This window comes from Artibeus jamaicensis, unplaced genomic scaffold (assembly GCF_021234435.1).
Source record: "Artibeus jamaicensis isolate MK-2021 breed Jamaican fruit bat unplaced genomic scaffold, CSHL_Jam_final contig_781, whole genome shotgun sequence".
In the NCBI taxonomy this organism is placed as follows: Eukaryota; Metazoa; Chordata; class Mammalia; order Chiroptera; family Phyllostomidae; genus Artibeus; species Artibeus jamaicensis.
Window position 1 is genome coordinate 3,756,755 of NW_026521968.1, and position 24,359 is coordinate 3,781,113.

A 24,359-nucleotide genomic window follows, 5' to 3' on the forward strand; every position below is an offset into this window, starting at 1 on the left:
AGCTTTTGGTACACAGGATGACACTCCAACTGAGCCACCTGGCCAGGACTATACATTTAGATTTTTAAAAGGTTAGAATAAAGTAATATTAATCAAGAGTAAATTGCACTCAAAGAGGGTCTGTTGTATCCTATCTAATTCCTGAATATATAAGTACAGGAGAGTATTATGACTGAAATTTCTCTGATTTGTTACTTACATCTGTATAAGATCAAGTCAGTTTTAGAATATCATGAGAAATTCTGACAATTTAGTTACAAGATGGATGACTGAATAGGAATAGTGAAAAGGGACAGTTGGTTAAGAAATTGTTACTACTGAAGGGTGAATAAATTAAACCTGTGGACAAGAATTTACCTGTCACTGAAGAGATCATTACTAACTGGAACACAGTATTTTACCAGGTTATTTAATATTCTGAATGAAAACTCTTATTCTATTCTCACAGAGGGTCTTCCAATGACTAATTCTGGACCCCAAGTACTGAGGAGACAATGCCCCAAAGGCCCTGAGCACTCTGAACATTGAATATAAGTTATATACAGAGCTGCACTCCAGTCAGGGTTGATCTTACCTTAGCAGAACTGGTCTCACGTACCCACTGGTTCCACAACTTCATTAAAAAAAGTAAAGAATTATTCTTTGACATTTTTAAAATTATCTTCAGAAATTAAGAGATTTTTAAAAAGTTAAAAAGAACCCTGATTAATGAATAGGTCAACTCATATTCTAGAGTATGAAAAATAAATGTCAAGTTTTAATTCTCTCAAAGTACAAAAAGATCACAATAAATGGTTTTGTGTGTGGTGTCCATATATACATAAAATTTCACATCCTTCAATAGTGGTACAGTTTAGTCAGAGGTGGTCAATGCTTAATTCTATAATTTTCATTCAATTGTATGCCCCCCAAACTACAAGACTTTTCCCTTCCTTTTCTTCCTTCCTTCTTGTCTTCCTTCCTTTCTTGTGGGAGTGGGGTGGAGACAGACTACAGCTACTAGTTGCAGAGCCCACAGATGTTTGGAAACAAAAGTTAACCAGCTCCTAATCAAAGAATTAACTTAGACAAAAACCACTGAAGGTGGCCAGAGCACCAAGGGAAGGCTGATAGGGCCCTGCAGCCTACACTGATAGCACCTAAACCCACTGATCAGTCCTAACAAGACCTACAACCAGAAATCACATGCTTCCTGATGTGATGCAACAAGAAACGCATGGCTCTACTTAGGAAGTGTTCCTGCCAAAAAAAACGGAATCACATGAGATCAAGCTTCTATACCCAGCTACCAATTCACAGGAAATGCAAAGAGGAACATGTAAAACACTAATTACTAAAAGGATCACATCAGGAAGCTGGATAATCAATCAACCATATCCAAAATGTGTAAAATGTTACCAAATACAGGACCCAATATTTTCAATGGATAAATGGCAATAACGGAGAGAAGAGGAAACTACTCTTAGATCTAAAGAAACTTAAGAGATACCTTAAGAGATGTATCAACCAAGTGCAATGTGTATAAGATCTCAACTGGAACAAATCAACTATAAACACAGCATCTGTAAGGCATTTGAGGAAATCTGAACAGTGAGTGGCTATCTGATGTTGTTTCGTGTATTTAATGGTGTAATAACGGCATTGAGGTTATGTGCTTAAGAGTCTTTGTCACTTAGCAGACATATGACTGACAGATATGTGGATGAAATGAATGACACTCAGAATTAACTTATTCTGAGTGTCTTAAGTTAATTAACTTAATTAACTAATTAAGATATTTCAGGAGAGACAGATGCCGGGAGGAGGAACGAATGAAGACTGGCCACGTGCTGTTACTGCTGCTATGTAATGGGCACATGGCAGTTCCTTATACTATTCTTTTTGTGTTTGAAAACTACTATAATTAAAAGTTTTTAAAAATTAAATAATGTTCTCTCTTCTACCCCTAAGTAAAAGAAGGTAGGAGGGACATTACTTTTTTTAAAGCATCAACTCACTGTTAAGAGAGTCCATATACAAATCTGTCCTCATGCAATGCCTGGCTATGCTGCTTTGTTCACTGACTCTACTGAGTCTCCTGACCTACTTGATCTTGATCAGCTGTTTTCCAGACACATAAGTCATTTGAGGATTTTCCACATCCGTCCAAATAATGTTTATTTATTTATTCTGTCAGATTAATTCAGGGTTTTTTTATTAAACATTTTTCCCTAGTGATAGATCTACTATGTCCCTTAGCTTCAGTGCCACAAGAAGAAATCTCTCCACTTAATATTCTGGTGGGCTTATCAGATAGCATTATGAAATTCTCTGGCTTCAGGAAAATCAGACATGATATAAATGGTAAGTCTACATCTCATGACCATTTGCAAATGCATACCCCTCAAAAACCATTCCTATGAGTGCCCAGTGCTTGCTTTCAAGAATCAATAAAACACTATGTTTCATAGCATGTAATCTGTGATCAGACCAAGGTCACACAGTTCTATCACTCATTAACTATATGACTTTGGAAAAAAATTTTTTAAGACTTTATTTATTTATTTAGAGAGAGGGGAAGGGAGGAAGAAAGAGATGGAGAGAAATGTCAGTGTGTGGTTGTTTATCACATGGCCCCCACTGGGGACCTGGCCTGCAACCCAGGTATGTGCCCTGACTGGGAATTGAACCGGCAACCCTTTGGTTCACAGCCTGAGCTCAATCCCCTGAGCTACACCAGCCAGGGCTGGAAAATTTACTTCATCTTTCAATGCTTCAGTTTTCTCACTTAAATAATTATTTTACCTACTTCATAAGGTTGTTGTAAGAATTAAAGGAGTTAGAAGAGGATTTATTTCTAACAAAATCTGACACACAGTAAAGAAGTCATCTATTATTATTACCACTACATAGTCTGTCTCATGTCAAACATAAGCTTCTTTACAGCGGGCTCTGGATTTAATTCATCTTTAAAGAACCAGTGCCTCTTACCATGAATGGTGCATATACATTTGTCAATTGTCAAATTTGGACTTCCATTTATTAAACATAAGAGGTTCTCTAAAAGGGAGTAAATATGCTTGAATACACTTGATGTTCATTTCTGATGAATATTCACTTCATTCTCCCTAATGAGAAGATGAACACCAACATGTCTAGTACACATCTTTTCATCTAGACACTTGTGTCTGGATTGAAAGCACTCATAAAATCATGTAGTGATAATTGAACTATTTGCTAACACCTTGTTTGAAAACTATCCCCCTAAATTTATAAGCTAAATTAAAAACCACTCTCATTACCTTGGGATTTAATTAGGAAACTCTGGAAACTTTCTATAGCATTTCTGTTCTGTATCTGTTCAACCACAAAAGTTTTGTCAAATATCCCTTCATTGTTAAGAATTAAGTTTAACTGGTAGCTGAATGGAAACTTTCTGCAATGTGCATGAATCACTAATTGTTTTCTTGCTCAAAAATATCACACATTAAGCTTTCTCAAATGATTCTGAAGGCATAATAGTTGTTCAAAATGAAACCTTCCTTCTTCTAGCATCAAGACCCATTTTTCAGGAGAAATTAATGTTTTCACCACTTCCAATATAAAAGATGATTAGGCAACATTCCCCTTGGCATGGTATAATGTATAAGGGGACTACATAAATCTTGACTCTGCCTATACCATACTACCATTCTTGAGTTTTGATTAATATAAAAGCTGTTTCCAAGCAGATGGACTTTCCATTGGCAGTTTACCATGACCCACAAAGATAATGAAGAAGATATACTGGATGCTAGTTGAGCTTATGGCAAATCCCACAAAAGTCTCATTTTAACTTACTTCAGGATCTATATAATTTTAAATAAACCTTGCTGAACTCCAACAGTAACAAATGTGGTCATTCTGTTTCTTAGGATTGCTGAAAAACTTAGCTGACTTTTAAAAATTTCAAATAATAAAATATTAGTCATTGGGTGTAGATTTTTGCTACATAAAATGGGAAATGGAAATTTGAATCAGCTGAGTTTTCTAAGCTTTTCATTTTAAATGCAGAATGGCCTGTCCCTCTCCTCCACTCCTCCCTTCCCCTGGCTTTTTATACTCCACCTCCAACAACGTCAAAAACTCTTAAGCAAAACATCTTCTTTTATCACATCTCTTATCAGGTCAGTAAACATATTAATTACATACTCAAATTTCTAGAAAGATTCAAGAAACATCCATCCTACTCTTTATTGTTTCCTTTTAATTATTACCTATTTAAAAACAATTAGGGATACTTACCTTAAAAGAGAGTTTCACAATGAAATGAGAACCTGTCATTAAAATACCTCCATTTTTTCTCCCAAAGCAATCACTATTTAATATCTATTAGCAATTCCAGAATAGCAGTCACCTCTAGAGCATGTAATTTTCTAAATAAAGATCTTATTGCTATGCAAACATTCCCAAGTAAAACAACTTTTAAAGGCCATTAAAAGCTACCAAAAGTGTAAAAGGCAAAGCTACAGAAAAATTCAACACTATCCAAACTTGTCTGTAGCACTCAAGAACTCTATAGCCAAGGGCTAAAAATACATTGCAGAACAGAAGGGAAAAAGGGGGCTAAAGATCCCTCGTGTAAAAACTAAACTATCAACAGACTATTTGTCCAACTGCCAAGTAGTCTCATTTAGATGAGCACAGGGTTCTGTTATTTTCTCAGGAAAATTCCTATGCCCTCAAATCCTTAATGGGCCATAATTCCCATCTAAATAAAAAAACAGAATGCTGATACACTAAAGTAAATTTGACATTTATAAAAGAATTTCTCAAACACTTTGTTTCTAGGCAAATCTACTAGCCCCTTCAAAAAACTGGTTTTATAAAGCAAAGTAAATCATATCCTAAATAATGGTGTTTACAAGTTAGCTCATTAAAGCCACTAAGATACAGTAATTCAAACTTGATCATAACTCACATAAACACCTGTACAAGTTCAAAATTATTTTCAAATGATAAATTAATCGACCTTCTAAATGTTGCTCTACATTGTAAAGAATGTTTTCCCTTAAGTTGTCTTACATTCAGACTTCAGAAAAATTCAATGATCCAACAGTGTTAAAAGAAATATAACATCTTTTTAAATAATTATAACTTTATCTATTACTTATTATCTTAAATACATATCATCTTAAACATATATATTTAAAAAATCAAAAAGTGTACAAATTATAACTGAAAAAATGAGGTGAAAAGTGGATATTTATTAAATTTCTATTAAAATGATTGCAAAATTAAATATGTAATCTCACACTATTAACTTGTGTGTGTAAGTACCTACACACACATCTCCAATAAAACTCCACTAACTCGCAACAGGCAATTATAATAAACTGATTGGAATAGTGATGTAGCAATATGAAAAACAAAAACTATGTGAAAGTCAAACAGTGGGAAAAAAATTAATCTTTCAGAGCTTCCATTAGTCATCAGAATTATCTTACAATAAGTCTTTTTGATTTGTGATGGAGAATTGAGCCTTTGAAGCAGCAGTATCAAAGGTACTGGACCTTCACCAATATCTAATTTTGTTCTCTTTTGCCCCATCTCCTCCTACAACTACTGTATGATACAGAAGGTGGGGCAAAAGTAGGTTTATGGTTGTTCATATGGAAAATACTACAATAATTAATAACCAATATAAGAAAAAACTGTTTCACATACAACTGTAAACCTACTTTGGCCCCCTCTGTTAAATTATTTTTAATGAATTAAATACTATAAGTTTTTCTGATAATTTTTAAAAACTTTAGAATAAAATTGAACATTGTGACACTAGAGTGTTTTCTAATAGATGAGAACACACTACTTCAGTAATTCCAAGCCCTCCAGTTTTAAAGAACTGAGTGACAACTTTTAACATCAAGTTCATATCTATATTCCAGAGCAAACTGGAAGACAGACTATCTGCAAACATTATAAAATAGCAGTTTTAACTTTTAAGACTTGTTAATCACCAGACCAGTTTTGGAAAAAATGTTTAATATATATAAGCAACTGAAAACTAATTCTAAAATACGGTATCAAGAATGCAAAAAGAAATGCTGTCAACTTGGAGCCAGCCATCCCTACCAACATCCCAGCTCCAACCCTTTCTCACATGTGTGCCCCTTCTTTTAAAGTCTTCCACTGAAGCTCCAAGCCATCACAGACACCTCTACTTAACTCCACAGCAGGGCAGGCCCATTGCTGGATCGCTGAACCATGGTCCCCAGTCAGGAAAGAAGCTATCATGAGACCCAGAGCACCACTCATGCTTCTTCTGTCTCACAACAGAACAACAGGGGCAAAGGTGCCCAGCACACATCTGCACCTGCACACTGGGTTTAGCTACTCAACAATCAGTAGCATCAGTACTCGAACACCTAACAACCAACAAAGGGTCAACTCTCACCCACTGCAGTAGGCACACACTAAGGGCAAGGACCAATAATCTTCTTCACTTTATGGTACCTATGTGTCAAATATGTGCTTTATGAATGAATGTATAGAACTGTGTTGAATCCCAAAAGCTGGAAAATAAAGAGGAGAGGAAGAAATAAAAAGGGAGATGTGAGAAAACAGTCATAGTACAATGAGGTAGTGAAGGCAACCCAAAGCAAGCATCAAAGTGGGACTATATATGCTCCTGTGTTAGATTCTTCCATGTGTACTGAAGGAGGCAACACTGCAAACCTGTTATAACAATGGGAAAGGAACAGGGCCATTTAATCTAATAGCATTTTTAATCTACCTACAAAGCTATTTGTAGACATTGTATACACATTTTAAACTTAACAAAAATCAATACATTTCTCTTATGCTCACAATAGAACTAAGACAAAAAAGGCAACAATGTGTATGCAGTTTTAAATTTTAAAAACTGGCATTTTTCTTTAATTTCATGTCAGTATATAAAAATTAAATTAAATACTAAACAGAAATATTTTATATTAAAAGGTAAATGGATGCTAAAAATTTTCATAGCAAATATGTTAAAATTAAAAGATAGCATAAAATAGCTGTAACTTCATTACATATATATCGTATGTATGTTCATTATGGGGAGGGAATTATACACTATTTTTAATTTAAGGTAAGAGAAGGATGACAATAATGGAGCAATTAAAAAAATTAACTCAGGATGTAGGTACCTCACTCTATTATTCATTATATATTTACACTGTGGGTGAACCACTCAAGAAATAAATCATTGCTAACTACTCTTTTCATTTCAAAGAGTAGTTTCATAACTATTCTAATCATTTCAAAGGAAGTCACAGTGTTCAACCAACAGAAATCAAGTATTTGCCTTCATCAGAAAATTTAGAAACAGAAATATTTTCTCCAGGTTAAACTTTGTTTCCTTTGAACTAACATTCTTAAGCATGATACATATTGGGGGATCTAAAATGTACAGCATGCTAACTACAGTTAATAATATTGTATTATATACTTAAAAGTTGCTAAAAGAATAAATCTTAAATGTTCACAAAAAGTTAATGATTTGAGGTTATGGAAGTGTTAACTAACTCTATTACTGTTATCATTTCACAATGTATAAGTATCTCAAGTCATCATGTTGTACACACTAAGTTTACACAACATTATATGTCAATTATATTTCAGTAAGGCTAAGGAGAGAAGACTAGTACATACAGAAAAGTGGTCATCGTTCTTCCCCACTCTATAAATAGATAAGCAGAAGATGAAACTCGTTACATCATATTTTGGGATCCTTTTATGTTAATTGTAAAACAGTCTCCTTGAGTTGGGATTTTTTTTTAAACTGCATTTTATACAGTGATATTTAACCTTAGAATGCATTTCTTTTAGCTTTACAAGTTTTGCTTTTTAATAAAAAACGTATTCTGTATTTTATGAAGACTAGTGTTTGAATATAATACACTGGCTTCTAATGGGGGGTGGTGGGAGGCAGGAAGAAGAAAGCGGGCTTTGTTTTAAAGAAAAAAGGAATAAAATGAATTAAATGTATGGCTTAAGTAAATTAATTTTAAAGCATGAGACCTCTGATACAGTTATACACTTTTTGTACCAAAATCTTAAAAGTGAACTTACCTCAACTTGCGACTTAAATTATAGTTAGGCATGACTACCTATGTATGTACATACTCCTATCTACACATGAACACCTATATATACCTTTGTGTACCTGTACACATCTTTCTAAAGCTACTTTTCTTTCTCTGCCTACATACATCCAAACATATATACAAATCTTTCCATATACATACACATTAGAATGTGTATGTCTTTCTTCTGTTTCAATTTCAAACAAAATGAGAATATAACAACAATTTTTTTGCATTTGGAAAAAGAATGAAAAATGGAAGCTCTTTTAATGTAAAATTGCCATGGTTGGTTAGTTAAAACAATAGTAGACACATTCCCAATACCAAGATGGATATGAAAAAAATAATAGCATAGTATCATAAAATGTGTAGCTTACTTTGTGCCTTTTCACAGAAGTTTATCTGAAAGCCTAAAGTAAAAGAGATAATTCCAGTTCATTTACTGTAAATCAAACAAACCAAAATTAGAACATGATGTTGCATTTTTATATAACAATTTGAATAAAATAAATTTAAAAACAGTTCAAATCACAGAGCCCCCACCATCACAGATATAACATATTTCTTTAATAATTCAGCTTTTTCCAATGTAGATGTACTTTATTACAGAATTGAAATCCAGTTTACATTGTAAAAGTTAGTGTCTTTACCTTTATACTTCATAGTCTATTCAATTAAAAAAAACAAAACAAAATAGTTATTAGCCCTTGGAAGCTAAGAATAATTTTTGAGATAGATTTGTCAATTCTTTCAACCTACAAATTCAGAATATTACAAGCTGTTTTATTAACTCAAATTATTGCCTTAGAACCAATCATGATTAATTACTAACTAGGATTCAAAAGGTTTAGTAGTTCATAAGTTGTGAACCTAAACATTTTCTAGTCAGCTACCTCCAAATGATAAGACAATGAACTACTGAGAGGTGCTAAAATTCTTCTAGAGTAGGCCTGCCAAAAAAAAAAAGTCCGTGTCTCTAGGAATGATAAGACAGAGCAGGACTTTAGTTATAAGAAAAACTGTGAATTCTCCTTAGAAACATGCACACATTTTTCCAAATCCAGTTGAATCTGGTTGTCCCTTATGCATACAGTGTACACAGATATAATTTTTTTAATAAAATACGCCCAGTAAAATAAGCTATTTAAAACAATAGCCTTCTCAAAATCTTCTTTCATCCCCTTTTTCATTGGGTAAATAGCTGGTATTCTTAGAAGTCTACTTATACCTGTGCTTACTACTACTACTTTGGGAAACAAAATGGAGAAAGTACATTTAGAATACCATTCAAACTTGTACTTATACAAATTCCATCAAAACTTGTATGAAAAACCAGGACTAAAGGAAGAATATGATTAAGCAGTCTCTCCCATCTAGTTATCAAAATACTTAGAATTTAAGTAGATAAGGATATCACCTTTTTGTAGAAAACTTGAAAATCCTAATGTAACTAGTGTGACATGAAGGTTACCTTGGTACACAAAAGTAACCCACTGTTTACTACCTAATGACACAAATGGCAAAACTTCATGGGACAGAGGTACTGGGGGCACACCTGGAGGCAGGGCACAGACACTTCCACTGAAGCTCAATACATGCCCCACCAGACAAGCAACATGAAGACTTCAGGAAGAAGAAAAAAAAAATCAAACATCCATGGGTCTTAGAAACCGAAGCAACTAAAAGCCAGCTAGCCTACTGCCAAGCAAAGTGAGCTGCGCGTAAGTCAGGAGGAAAGGGAACTGGCTCTTTGGAAGCAGCAGTGGGACAGAGAGCAGAGGAGCCTGGGCCAGGGGTCCAAAGCCAGGCTCCCACATGCTCCCCCTAGAGGAAGGAAGGGAAAGTTCACCTGTACCACAGCTAGAGAGGAAGGTGATGCAACACTGAAACAATTTTAAGGCAATAGTTACTCTTTTCTTTTTAGCTCTAAATACAGGCAACAGTTACTACTAAGTAGCAAAAATAAAAGGTGAGAGAAAAGGTGAACAAAATATCAACATGAATGGGAAAAGGAGCATTCCTTAACAGTTAAGTGAGAGCTCTAGGCGCTACCACCAGGTAGAAGCAAGGTGCCAGACAGATAAAGAAAGGTGGAGGGCCAGATTTGGCCTGTGGGCCTTGTGTTTGCCACCTGTGCCATAGGCCAAGCCACCAAGTCTTCCTCTGACACAAGCACAAGGAGTCTAGTTGTTTGTCATTTTAAAGCTTTAACCTCAAAGTGTTAACGTGTCTTAAACTGCTAAATTACTCATAGTACATCATTATAGTTCTAACATCTAAGAATTTATTTAAGCTTGCCCAGAATGTCTGGTTCCACTGTACTTAGAGTAAGCCCCACAAGATTTCCTGCTATTTCCTTAGCTTTCCTTACTTCACCTTTCCCAAGCTTAAAAGGGAGCCACATTAATTTAGTAATTCCAGGTTGTCTGCATCGTCCAGAACCATTCATGATTTGGTAAATACTAATCAAATACACCAGTTCTTTTTCCTCCCTGTGGCCAATTACACTTATTTTTTCTGGTTATATAACTTTAATGCTCTATTATCATTTCAAACCTTTTCAATTAAGCCTAATACACCCATGGAGAGACTCTAACTTCTATAAGCCTCAATTTTCTCATCTGTATGATAAAATAATAATATACGAAAGTGTTTTGTGATGATTAAATAAGGTGATCTGTCTAAAATGTCCAACACAGAGCCTGGAATAAAGTAGGTGAATATTTTCATAGTCATTATTATTCCTGGTCTCTCCCCCACGTGAGCAGTGATTGTGGCACCTTCCCTACCAGACCAGCTTAACCTATGCAAAACCAGTCCTCCCTCTCCCTTCATTCTCTTCAGCCATCTTAGACAATTAAAAGGGAAGAACTCCAGAGGGCAGGGGAATCCCCACCAAACCTCCACATTTCTGCTACAGCCCTGCCTAGACACTGCCTGGTGTCCTGAGGACTTTAACAACTCCAAAAAAGGATACCCCACCTCCTGTCCCCCCACTGGAAACTAACCCAGATATCAGGGATACTGGCAAACACATCAGGGGAACCCCTTCATGTCCCTTACATTTTAGCAAAGCCAGGCAATGAACACAGGCATGTCAAACACATGGCAGAGCTATATTTGGCAACATTTATCTTGTTTACCTGTTTTAAATTTTTATTTGAGTGATTGTTGGTAAGATGAAATGCAGTTTGAAAAAGCTGCTGTCTTTCCCTGTGGTGAATAATGATGTGTTGATCTTCAAGAATCAAGCTGTGTATGATGTGATTGTTATTTTTTTTCCAAAAGGTCCATCTTGAGCTGTGTTTAACTACTGGCCAATGCTCCCTCTTTCACTGTGTAGCCACAAGTTAGTCCAATCTTACCACCCCTTGTCCTTGAATCCTTTCTACGAGTATCCATTAATTCCCAACCAAGCTGAGAGTATAAAGAGACACATGAAGACTTTCTGGAGTTGGGAGGAAAGGAATAGAAGCTAACCCATGCCCACTGGCAGGGAGAGTGATTTGCCTAGATGGCAGACGTATCCAGGATGGCAACATATGTTATTAATTCTTATGCTAAATGTGTCCCTTTTATATATTAGGTATAGTGTACAAAGAGATCTATTACCTTGCATATCTACACTGGCCTCTTGGGCCTCAAGGCCTAATTAAAGTTTCCTACTTACTTGTAAATTCCTAATCAAAATGTCTCCAAATACAAAATACCAGTGTAAAACCTCTAGCCAGTTGAGAACTCTATTTAGAACATACAAGAACATCAGGAAGCTCTGAAACTCCAAAATTAACCCAAATGTGGCTGGATGCTTAGAGTTTCCACCCTTTAACTGAAACCTAAAATAATCTCTCCCTTCTATTTCTAAATCTGCATCACTTCTGGCAAAGATTCTTCTCTCAGCCCTCAATGGCTGAAATGACTAAAAGAGAGCTCAGAGAACTCTGTGAGCCTGTATAGTAGAGTACTTAGAAAAGCAAAGGCTACCAGGTGGATTAAATACAGGTGAATTAAAACACACCTGTACTAGGGCAAATTACTTAATTTAAATGTCAGTTCCCAGATCTACGTAAGGGGAATATGCTTAACTACCTTTAAAGGATACATACAAGCATCAAATTAGGTAAGGATAGAGAAAAAGAGCTGTTCACTATTAGTTTCCCTTTTTAAGTCTGAATTCAAGTTTCTCAGGCTCTGTCACCTGGGCCATCTCTATCCTCTACAGATGGAGATTGCAAAGGAAACTGACCTGAATTATGCATGATGGACTTGGTTATGATATTCAGACCCTGAAAAATAAGGAACATGCTACTGGACCAAATCTATCCAGCTTCTCAAAAGAGGTGAAAAAATAGAATGAAAAAATGAGAACACAGAAAAAGAAGACATGACTCAAAAAGTACAGGGTTAACTAATATTACACCTTCAATGAGTTTCAGCACACACTCACTCTGATAAGATGCATTAAAGGAAAATGTGACAAAAGAAGTATCCTAAAAGTGATGTATTTTTCTGCTTTTTAAAATTTGAGAGCTAGGGTTGCTCTCATTTTTAGTGGAACACAGAGTAATGCAATGTATGCTTTCAGAGGGGACTATTTTTTCTGAGCTGGACTTGTATCAGGTTATATCAAATAAGTGGTAAAAGAAATAGCATGCAACAAACAGGGAAAGGCAAGCAATTCTAGGATTTAGAATTATGTATGTACAATGTCTACACAATTCGATTCTTTAAAATTAACATAAAGGCACCTTCTTATGGTTCTTGGTGAATAAATAGTCCAATATAACTACATACAGGGTGTCTCATACATGTTGTATATACTCCAATATTATTGGGAGAAAAAAGCATATTGATTTTAAATCTTCACTTTGTCTGAATGGATATACTTCATTACACTTGAAAGCTCTTTATGTAGAATCACACTATCCTATTTTTACTTAAATTGATATTTATAAAATGTTCAGATGAGGATAAATAGGTAAGTCCGTAAGTTTTCTGTTATACATCTATATTTGAAACCTAAAATGAATAACTGTTTAGGTTAGCATATTAAGAGACTCAGAGGCACCTACAACATATACTATATTTCTTATAGTGTACTTTACGAATGCCTCCAAGTTTTTCAGAATCAATTATAGATTCTGACCATTTTTTTAAGTTTTAAAAAAGCTGACATTTCTTAGCTACCTGCATAAAGTTTAAGGAAGAGTTTTATGTTTCCCTGCTTTGTCTTCTATAATAAATTTAACTTCTTGTGTTTATGAGATCTTTTAAATCTATTACATTTTAAGTGACCAGTAACCAAAGCAGGTAACCACCTGTAATAGCCATTCTTGTATACTGATACTTTATATTTTTCAAAGCACTTTCACGCACATTCATCTAATAATGTGATTCTCATAAACAGCCCTATAGGGTAAGTACTATCCCTATTTTAACAGATGAAATACTCAGAATTCAGAAAAGGTGGGTAATTGCACATGGCAGAATAGTAAACCCAAGTAGATAATAAAAAAATGGAAATCAACAGGTTAGAGAGAAGGATAGGGCCCATTAATAAGCTAAACGAACTAAGTGGATTATGAGGGGTTAGGGACTCATCTACTAATAATGAAAGAGACTATTATGGAGACCATTAATAAATAACAGAGCTGTTATTACCAATGATGACGGCTAACATGTATAATAGCATCCTGATTACATGCCAGACCCATGCTTCACATGCATTCTCAAAGTACCCACCTGTGGGGTAGCATTATTCCTACTTTCCAATTGAGAAACTGAGGCTTGTACAGGTTAAATATCTTGCCCACAGTCACAAAAATCTTAAGTCCTGATGAAGGAATTCAATCCAGGCCTCCAGAGCTCTGGCTGTTAAGCATAATATTAAGAAAACATTATTTCCCAACCTGGATCACTCTTGAGCCACAAACGTCAAAACAGTGGTCCAAGTTGAGAAATATTAAAAAGGTGTGCAGGGTTATTCAGTGCCCCACACAGTGCTGATCACCCAGAAGTACTTCCACTACCTGTTCTATGAAATGTCTCCCATTATGTTCTATTCAAAACAGCATGGTCATTAAAAACTCCCAGAAAGGCAGTGTTGGGTGGCAAGAAGCAGCAGATTGTGTGAAGGGGGTGGAAATACAAGGACCATTTCCATGAAGTTTTATCTAAAGCCAAAGGCCTTTGGTAGATGAAGCACTGGAGGCTAGGTTCTAATATTATAAAATGAGAAAAAAAGAGAGATCCTAAATTACTTCTTAAGCTCATGCTTTATAACTTGAACTCAGCTAGATAGACAACATCCTGAGAATTTCAAGCACTTCTCTTCATTCTGAGTAATCAAAAGAGGTTAAAGAACAGATATAACTAACATGTTCCTGAATCAATCAAAGCTATACACAGTATGGATTTTTTAAAAATCATCAATAATTCAGAGAAAAGTTTGATGTCCTCCTTCTCCCTTTTAAATTCATCTTAATAGAAAGTTTTGCTTAGTAGGCATACAAACACAGTGGTGGGGGAGGAGAATGGAGAGCAACAGAATAATTCCTAACCTCAACTTCCTGATTTTCTTTGCATTCCTAGAACATTCCAAACTCTTTCCCATTTTGGAACCTTCACACCACACTGTTTCTTCTGCTTAGAATTCTTCTTTACCATAAGAGAGTCATCTCCTCAGATGGGTCCTCCTTGACCAACTTACCAAAGCAGTTTGCCCACTCCCCTATTACCATCTATCATGAAACCCAGCTTGTTATCTTACTAACACTTTTCTCCAGCAGTAATTGTATTCATGCTTTTCTGTAAACCCAATCAGTACTAGAGTACTATGGCTGGCACTGAGCAAATGTTCAATTTTTTTTTCTGAAAAAATAAATTTATACAGCTTTTTCAAACTACCAATTTCCTCAAACCCCCCCTCAAAAAACTTACATTATTTTATGTCACCCATTTGGCACAAGCAATACAATCCTAAATTGTTATTTTGCTGTTTCATTTCCCCACCACCACCACCTAGACTGTAAAGCTGTAAGATCAGAAAACCCAAACTGTTCTTCAACTGTATACCATGCTTTGCAACACAGCAGCTTCCAATAACTAATTCAATTTGAATTAATTATCTGAGGGCCTGCAGAGAAAGTGTCCTCTGAGCTCTGACATCATCCTCTTTATATACCACAGTTCTTTATGCATATTAAATTATGAGGAGGGTGACAGGATTATAAAAATGCATATAATACTGTCTCTGCTTCATAAATCACACGCATTCTCATAAACACGAAATAATAAATGCTGAACCTAACTAGACACACAGGACAGATTATGGGGGCCTTTAGGAAGACTTAATCAAAGAACACTTCGGTCACACTACCAAGGGTACTCCAACTAATTCTGCTAATAATTTAACTAAGTAGTTTGCTAAAGTTGTCAAGAGATTTCTGAGATTCCCTTTTAAAAAACAGCATTGCCTCTCGAAATCCCCAGTTAACTTAAGGAAATGGTCCCTAATGGTGTAGGGCCTGGTCTTTTCACCGAACCCCCGGTCAAGAGCCACACGGGGCTAATAAGCAGGTCCAGGGGTAAAAGCCACTAATTGGGAGAGCTGCCGGAGATGTCCAGACACGACACACAGAGCCACCTTGACCCGCGCCTTTCTACTTCCTGTATCTCTCCATTTAAACCGAATCCACTCGTTGTTGTCGTTGTTAGTTCTGTCTGCTACGCTAACACACAAATCCTTGGCCCGAACAAATGGCTTCTCCTAGGCCAATGGCTGTCTAACTACCTTCCAGGTGGCTCGGGCCTCCGCAAACCCCGCGCCTCCCAGCTCACAGAAAACCCGAAGTTTGGGAACGCAGGGTCCAACTGGACCGCGCAGCCTAGGTCAGCTCGGCGGTCTGGCTGCAGCTGTGCCCAGGAGGGACCTCGGGTGGCCCTGAGGGGGCCACTGAGGGGGCGCAGAGCGGGGCACCCGCGCGGGGCCGAGGGGCGCCGGGCCCGGACACCACCGCCGCCGCCGCCTACCTGAGCAGACCGGTGACGCGGAGCCAGGCCAGGCGGCGCCGCCCGCCCGCCCGCCGCGGCCCCAGCCCGCGCGTTCCCGGAAACGCGGGCGGGGCGCGCGCCAGGTAAGCGTCGGCCGCTGCGGGGCCGCCGCGGGGGCGGGCCGGGCCAGGTGGGCCCCGCGCCCCCGCCGGGGAGTCGGGCAGGGCCCAGGGGCCCAACGAGGCGGAGGCCGCGATCGCAGCCCGCGCGGGCCCGAGCCCGGATCCGGGCCGAGCCCTAGGCGGCCGGAACGGGGCACGAAGCCGCGAGGGAAGGAGCGCGTCGGGCGCGGGCGGCTCCGGTGGCTTTCACAGCCGGGTCCGGGGGCGTCCGCGGCGGCGGGGACAGGCCGCGACGACGCCGACGGCCGCGCCAGGGAGCCGGGGTCTCGGCGCTGCCGCGTTCCTTACCCTGCATGCTGCTGACGGCCGGGTGGCCCGGCGCCGGGGACCCTACGGGGCCCGGGGTGCCGCTGCCGCTGCCACCCCCGGAGCCGCCGCCGCCGCCGCTCGGGCTCGAAGCCGCCATTGTTGGGAGTGAGGAGCCGAGCGGCGCCGCGGCGGCTGCAATGCAGCAAGCTCAGCCTCTCTCCGGCCGAGGGGCGTGGCCTCCGCCGGCCCTGGCCCCGCCCCCGGCACGCCCCCGCCGGAGCCTGATGGGGCAGCGCCAAAAACTGAGCCTGAAACAACAGGCCAGGTCGCGGGTGCGGACCCAAAGGCAGTCGGGCAGGCAGAGAAGTTTGGCACCCGTGCTACGGGGCACGAAGCGGTTTGCAGAATTAGGAGTGTGTGTGCATTTGGGACAACAAAAAGGTACATAGCTTGCCCAGAAATTTAAGAACCCACTGGTTGGATCTCAAACCCAGAATCAGAATGGTAAAGCTGAAAGGGATTCCAGGTGTCAGGCTTGTCTAACCGGTGATGCGGACCTTCCCGAGGGCAGTTGGCCTACCTCTGGCTCCATCCGAAGTGCCTGTTAGGCCCTACCTAACACCCCAACCCCCTACACTGCCCTGAGGCCTCCCAAAACTACTGCATCCCAACACTACTGAATCAGAATCTCCATTTTAATAATATCCCCAGATAATATACATATATGCCAGGATTTCGTTGTCCAACCTTCACCCACCCAGAACTTGTCTGTGCTGAGACTTCATAACATGTCAGAAATGTGTCCTCAATCTACAGAGCCCGGCCTTCTTGCTCCAAACCCAGCCTTAGCCATCAACTTGATTGCTCAGGTGCTAAAGAGAGAGGGCTTAGGGAAAGTAAATTGCGAGAGGAATAAAGACAAATTGAAGGTGAGAGCAGGTAGGTGTACTGAAGCAGAGGGCCTTTTACATTCTGGCCTGCCACAGTCCTTACAGAGTTTGGTTGACAGAGCAATAACTCCAAGTCCAGGTCGTTATAAACATGGCCCCATCCCCATCTCAGGAATCAACAGTGTGCCTTATTTTTGTTGGTCCTGGGGATTCCTAAATGTGAGCTCCGTGGAGGGGAAATCTGATTAGACAGAACCAGAAAGGGAAGTTTCCCATCCAGGCTGTCAGCCCAGGTTGCAGACTAAATATTCTACCTACAGCTCCTGCCTAGTGCTGATAGGAGAGCTATAACAAATGACAAAGGAAAAGGAGGAGCCCTGGCCAGGTGGTTCAGTTGGTTGGAGCATTGCCCCATATATCAAAAGTGGGTTCAACCCCGGGCACAAGCCCCTATGGGAGGCAACCGATTCATGTTTCTCTCACATGGATGTTTCTCCTGCTGTCTCTCCCTCTCTCTCTAATTGTCAAATCCTCAGGTGAGGATTTTTTAAAGAGGGGAGGAACTGTGGCTCCCTACCATTCTCCTCTGTTAAGGTGTAGATGGTAGATGGCTTCCTCTTCTTTGGGTTTTACATTTTAGCTCCTGTAGGAGTTATTATCAATAATCAAATGAAATTCCTCTGTCAAAACATCAACAAAACTTGTTAAATATTAGAAAAAATTGATGCAGAAAAAGGGGGTACAGATACCTTGCATTTCCATTGGTTTGGCCACTTTGGTATAATGAGAACAAGTATCAACAGTCCCTTAGGTTGCTGGCAAATGAACCAAGTGCAGTATCCTATCATCATCAGGCTCTAGTTGCATATGACCAGATGCCAAACAGCTCTATATGAGCAATTTTCTGACACTTTAATCCAGTACCTGCCAGCAGGGTTCCCCACCAGTCCCTGTTGCCCATATGTCCCTGTAGTGTGTGTGTCTTCTCATTTTTCATTTCTGCTTCCAGAGTCCCAACCCCATTGTTTGATATGGACAATGATATAGTCAGAGTCATGTAAAGTGCTACCAGTCCCCTTTTTCAATTATATGTATTTCTTTAATAGAAACCTATTCATTTTCTAATATAAACCCTAGAGGCAACAGTAGAGGTTGGGCAACTACTAGAAAAAAAGTTTTTAAAAACATGTAGTTTTTCCATTTTGTTTTAGATTATGTATAGGTTACATGAAGTTCAAAAGGAGTTTAATAAAATAAGGAAAATATTGACCTGATGTATTTAAATAAACTTAAATAAGAAAAATATATGTAACAATTTTGAGGAACAAGTATGAAAGACACAGGGATGAGGACTGGGGGGGAATTGGAGGGAGAGGGGAGGCGGGGGGGGGGTAGGATGGGAGAAATAGATAAAAAATGTACTTGAAAAGTAACTAAATAAAATTTATTATTAAAAAAAAGATGGAAATGGGAGGGAGGTGGGGAGCAAGGGGCGGGGGAGGCTGGGATGGGAAAAATAGACAAAAAACTGTACTTGAAAAATAACTAAATAAAATTTTTTAAAAAAAAGAATCAATGTACAATAGCCTACTAAATATTGCAACTATAGTAAATGAAACATGTTTTAGACGTGAGTAGTTATTTTGAGTCATACTATTAAAAAACTTGATAAATTATGGCTCTTTGAGCTTTCTAACTGACTATAAAGTGAAAGTAGTACTAAGAAAATAATAATTTCAAGTAAATAAAAGAGCACTTGTGTGTTTTATCTGGCAGTCAATATATATCGAGTTCTTTATAAAAATGTATTTTGCAAAAAACAAATAAAAATAAAATGTATTTTGCCTTTAAAAAATATATATATATGTAACAAGTAAACTTAAGGGAAAATATTCAACCTAGGAAATTCATTCAGGAAAATTAAGACTAACATATAATTAATTAGATTTTTTTTTTTGCTTAATAATACCTAAAGCCGGGATTGTGATAAAAGCAACAGTACGCTCGCATTGACGCTAACATTGTGACCACTGCATGAGAACCAGGGAAAAGCACCATCGATTAGGTCCGCATATCCTCAGTTTGTTCCAGTTGTGAGATTTTTACTTTTTTACGTGCTCATATTTTTCTACTTGATGAGTTGTTTTCTTATGTGTTTTATGATTGGTTATAAACTGAATTGTGTTCCTCAAATATTCGTGTCTTGAAGTCCTAACTCCTAGTACCTTTGAAAGTGATTGTATTTGGAGATAAGGCCTTCGAAGAGGTATTAGGTAAAATGAGGTCATATGAGTGGACCCCAATCCAATATGACTGGCATCCTTACAAGGAGAGTAGGATACGGACACACACAGAGGGAAAACTGTGTGAGGGCACAGGGAGAAGAGGCTGTCTACAAGCCAAGGAGAGAGGCCTCAAGAAAAACCAACCATGCCAACACCTTGAACTCAGATGTTCAGCCTCCAGGTCTGTGAGAAAATACATGTCTGTTGTTTAAACCACCCAGTCCATGGTACTTTGTTCCAGAAGCCCTAACTAACCCCTGTATGGTTCAAGAAATGAAGGGCTTAAAAGAAGTATAGCCTTCTTAGTAATGATAATAGTAATTGGCATAATCTTTGGGGAGAGGAAAAGGCAATTAGGCAATACATATCAATAACCAGCAAATTCACATTTATAATAGATCCTTAAGAAAATCCACAAATGGGCTTAAAATTCTTGGCTCTGCCATGTAGTGACTTTCCTTCCCAGTGGAGGATGGGAATAACAGATATGACCATTGATATGAACAATGTGTGGCAGGATCAGTAAGTACCCTGTCCTGACCGAGCCTGCAGAGAAGAGTAACGTCTGTATCTCCCCCGCTTAGAAAACTAGCTTGCTGGTTCTTTTTTCAACTAGCAATAATTGTGCCTCGGATAAACCTCATTGGCTACGATACTGACACTGCGCAAAGCTTGGTTCTTTTTTATACATATGTCGCAATGGTTAGATTAAGAGGACATTTTTCGCTTCCTATCCCAAATAAATTGAAAGGAAGTTACAGCTGGATTTTACCTTAGGACCCCAATTTCAGCTTATGAGAAGGTAGTAAGAAGGGCCAGACACCTCAGTTTAGCTGAAACAGTCACCAGATATTTGCTCAGCGGTGGGCTTTGAGCAAAACCCATCTTCTGTCCATCCCTAAATCACTGAAGTCTCCAGACCAGGTCATCCAATGACTGATTTTGCCTCTGTAGGCAGAGGGCTGCCAGCTGTGCAGTTTCTGGATATTGGTTGAACATTGCATTTAATTGAAAATAAAGGACATGTAAGAAGCTTTGGCTGGTTTATGCCATCAAAAGAACCAAAATTCTGTCTGGTTAAGATAAAAGAAGACATTACTTTTGATTGTTAACAATCATGCATGGATATAAAGATTTCTAGGTAAATTATTCATCACAATATTACTTACAGGAGAAAAAATAGAAACACTTCACTGTAAGTCACTATGACTAAGTGAAAGGCAATATTGGTAGTATTAGCTATGGTCTCACCAGATACAAATATATACTGTAAGGATATAATTCTCACCTGTTAGAACTATGCTTATAGCCTGTCTTCATATTTTCTATTTTTTATCTATCCTCGCTATTAAAAAAAAATGAAACTAAAATGGAAAAAAAGAAAACAGTAGGCATGTCTTTGGGAGCGGAGGAAGTGTAGTGTGATTGACTGGGAAGGGCAGGAGGGATCTTCAAATGTAACAGCCATGCTCTATACTTTAATAGAGGTTTAGGTCACACAAATATATGCCCATATCAAAGTGAAGCAAATATATGCTCAGGATTTGTCTACTTCAACGTATGTAAGTTATACATCAAAAGAAAAAACAATAAACAAAAATTGAACTCTAGCTAATGGTATAAATCCTAAAGCATTTAAAAGGACATGTACTGCTATCTGCAATTTACTTTGAAATATGTCAAAAACAAGACGAATGAATGAAAGCCTGGTGGGATAGATAGATGGATAGGTATGTGCTGACACAAGAATAATGGAAATGAAATGGTAATGAGAAAATGTAGGTATGGGGTTAGATTGATGTTAACTACAAGTTTTTCAATGGTATGTTTGAAAATTTTCATAATAAAACATTTGGGGAAGGTAAAAAACAGTAAATTTTTAAATCACACAAAAATTAAACATATTGCTAAAGTAAATTGCTCCCCTAGAACAAAAATTACAAACCAAATAATATAACTTCTAATGAGTAAGTATAAATTTAGACAACCTCCCACACCCCCTGCTTTAGGTAAATACTACTAGCCTGCTGTCTGTCTCCGTAGATTTGCCTAACTAATTTGTCTAATTGGGTAGTTTTCTTACAAAAATCAGGACATATTGAAACTTATCCAAAAGAAAGGCATGGCCTAGGCTATAGCCATGTAGGGTTCCCATATGTGAGGACACATGTCACTGTGGACTAACCTGAGACCACATGGGCCCCTCTGACTAACTCAAGACCGCAGAATTTAATAATCACTTAAGGGAGGACATTGTGTTTTGGGTTTTTGTTTTTGAAATCAAGTAACAGTATCTGGTTTGAATTTTAATAACTTTTTGTTTGATAGAGGGGTTTTTTGAGGAACAGCTTTATTTAGCTATAATTCATATACCATATAATGAAGTGTACAATTCACCAAGTTTTAGTCTATTCATAGAGTTGTACAACCATCATGATAATGAAATTTGGGATATTTCATGACCCCAAAAGAAAGTCCATACCTTTTGCAGTCTCTTTTGATTGGCCCCCAACCTCTCAAACTCCCAGATTTAGGCAACCACTAATCTGCTCTCTGTCTTCATATATTTGCATATTTTAGACATTTCAAATAAATTAAAGCATACAACATGTTACCTTTTCTTTATGATTTCTTTCACTGAGCATAATGTTTTAAGGCTCATCCATAATCATAGCATGTATCAGCACTTCATACATCTTCATGGCTAGAGAATAATCCATTGTATGATACACGTATTTTCTTTTTTATCCCCACTGATGGACATCTTCAGTTGTTTCTATCTTTTGGCTATTATGAATAGTGCTGCTGGGAAGATTTGTGTACAAGTTTTTGTATGGACAAATGTTTTCTAATCTTCTCTTTAGACAGCTAGTAGTGGAATTGTTGGGTCACATGGTAACTCTATGTTTAACCACTTGAGGAACTCTCAGACTCTTTTCCAAAGCGGCTGCACTATTCATTTTGCATTCCCACCAGCAGTGTATGAATATTCCAGTTACTTCTCCTCTTAGTCAACACTTCCTCTTATCTATGTTTTTTATTATAGCCACCCTAGTGGGTAGCATTGGATTTTGAAGCATTTCATCTATAGGATCCACGGAACTGGACATTGGTAGACATGGTATATTTTATAAACTAAAAATGAAACATATGCTCATTTCAAGAGGAGATCCCACAACACAAATTCTTATGACTGTAGGTCATCCACTTTTGGTACAATCAGACCGCACCCAGTTCTACCAGTCAGAGTTGAAGAAAGTGTGGTGCCCTTTTCCAAGAGGTAGACACAGAGTTGCTGGCTTACTCCAATGATCAGAAATCACAACTAAACTCTATTAGTTATTGATGAGGCACTTTATCAACTACATAGATTAATTGAAAAATTATTGCTGGACACATAGAAAATTATCTACTTTTTGATGTTGAAAAAAATGAATTACTGCCCTGGCTGGTGTGGCTCAGTGAATTGAGCACTGGCCTGCAAGCCAAAAGATGACCAGTTTCCCAATCAGGGCACATGTGTGTGTTACAGGTCACGTTCTCAGCTGGGGGCATGTGAGAGGCAACCAACTGATCAATGTTTCCTTCTCTTTCTCATTCCCTCCCTCTCTCTAAAAATAAAAATCTTAAAAAAAAAATCACTCAACATCAGAATTGATAATAAAGTTACATGATACACACAGCAAAAAAAATGTTAATGAGCAGGAAAGATGCTACAAGGACAAAAAAATAATCTGAATTTGGTTTTACAAAAAGACAATGTGGACTCTTAACAAAAATGTAACTTTGCTTATATTAGTCAGATGCTGAGTGCTTTGTTGACTCTAAATACAGCTCTGAAAACTATCACCCACCCATTATACCACAGAAGCACATCATATTTTTGTTTATTTGTTTATAATACATAAATGTCACATAAACTTTTAATTATTTTGATATCTAAACAGCACATTAACCAATAAATGAACACCAACATTCAATAGAAAAAATGAGTAATATATATGTAAATATAAATGTTTTATAAACCAATGACTCTAAGTGTCATTCAAAATTATAGTACTATGTATTAAAACAATCAATAATGATATATATTTTCCTACAAAGTGACAAGTATAAAAATATTTGATGATCTATTTTTCTGCTGACCTTTTAACATATTAATTATCTCAGATATAAGCTCCCATTAATTCAAATAAAAATTATCTTTAACTAAACTCAGCTCTTTTATTCAAAGTCATTATCTCCCTGATTCTGTGTCAGTTACTAGACAGAAACTGGCAGACTGCCCCTGGTAGCTCTCAGAATGTATGCACATTCTAATAGCAATTCAGAGTTGTATGACTTTCACATGATACTACATCAAATTTTGTTATAAATAAATAAAATTTCATAAAGAACTAGAATTTTACCAGTTCCTATTGCCTTTGTTTACCTCTACTTTTTTGTAGATCATCTTCATCTTCTTTTTTCTTTATATTTTTCTTTAAAAAAGAAACCCCATCTTTCTGCTTCTGTCTGTAACTTGTGGTTGCTTAGTCTCTGCCTATTTTCATTTTGTCTTTGATGCTTGTGGTGGGGTGCATCACAAGTCCTGTGCATTATAGGATGTGTAACAGCATCTCTGGCTTCTACCCAGTATACACCAGAAGAAACAACACCCCCACCCCC

At 37.9% G+C, this 24,359-nt stretch overlaps 1 protein-coding gene and 1 pseudogene across 2 annotated transcripts in view; both read right to left on the minus strand.

Moving 5' to 3' along the window:
* The window catches only part of MAP2K4 (mitogen-activated protein kinase kinase 4), a 126,682-nt gene extending 109,958 nt beyond the window's left edge, over positions 1-16,724 (minus strand). Inside the window, exons 1-2 of one of the 2 annotated variants that reach the window (XM_037155829.2) lie at positions 16,556-16,724; positions 8,471-8,503 (exon numbers count right to left, since the gene is read on the minus strand). In XM_037155829.2, coding sequence (XP_037011724.1) covers positions 8,471-8,503; positions 16,556-16,673 — 151 coding nt within the window. In that variant the 5' untranslated portion in view covers positions 16,674-16,724. The remainder of the gene's footprint in view (positions 1-8,470; positions 8,504-16,555) is intronic. The other variant, XM_037155836.2, reaches the window with a different exon arrangement.
* A 3,563-nt stretch (positions 16,725-20,287) lies between these two features.
* On the minus strand, positions 20,288-20,364 carry LOC119057224 (uncharacterized; annotated as a pseudogene).
* Positions 20,365-24,359: the final 3,995 nt, after the last annotated feature.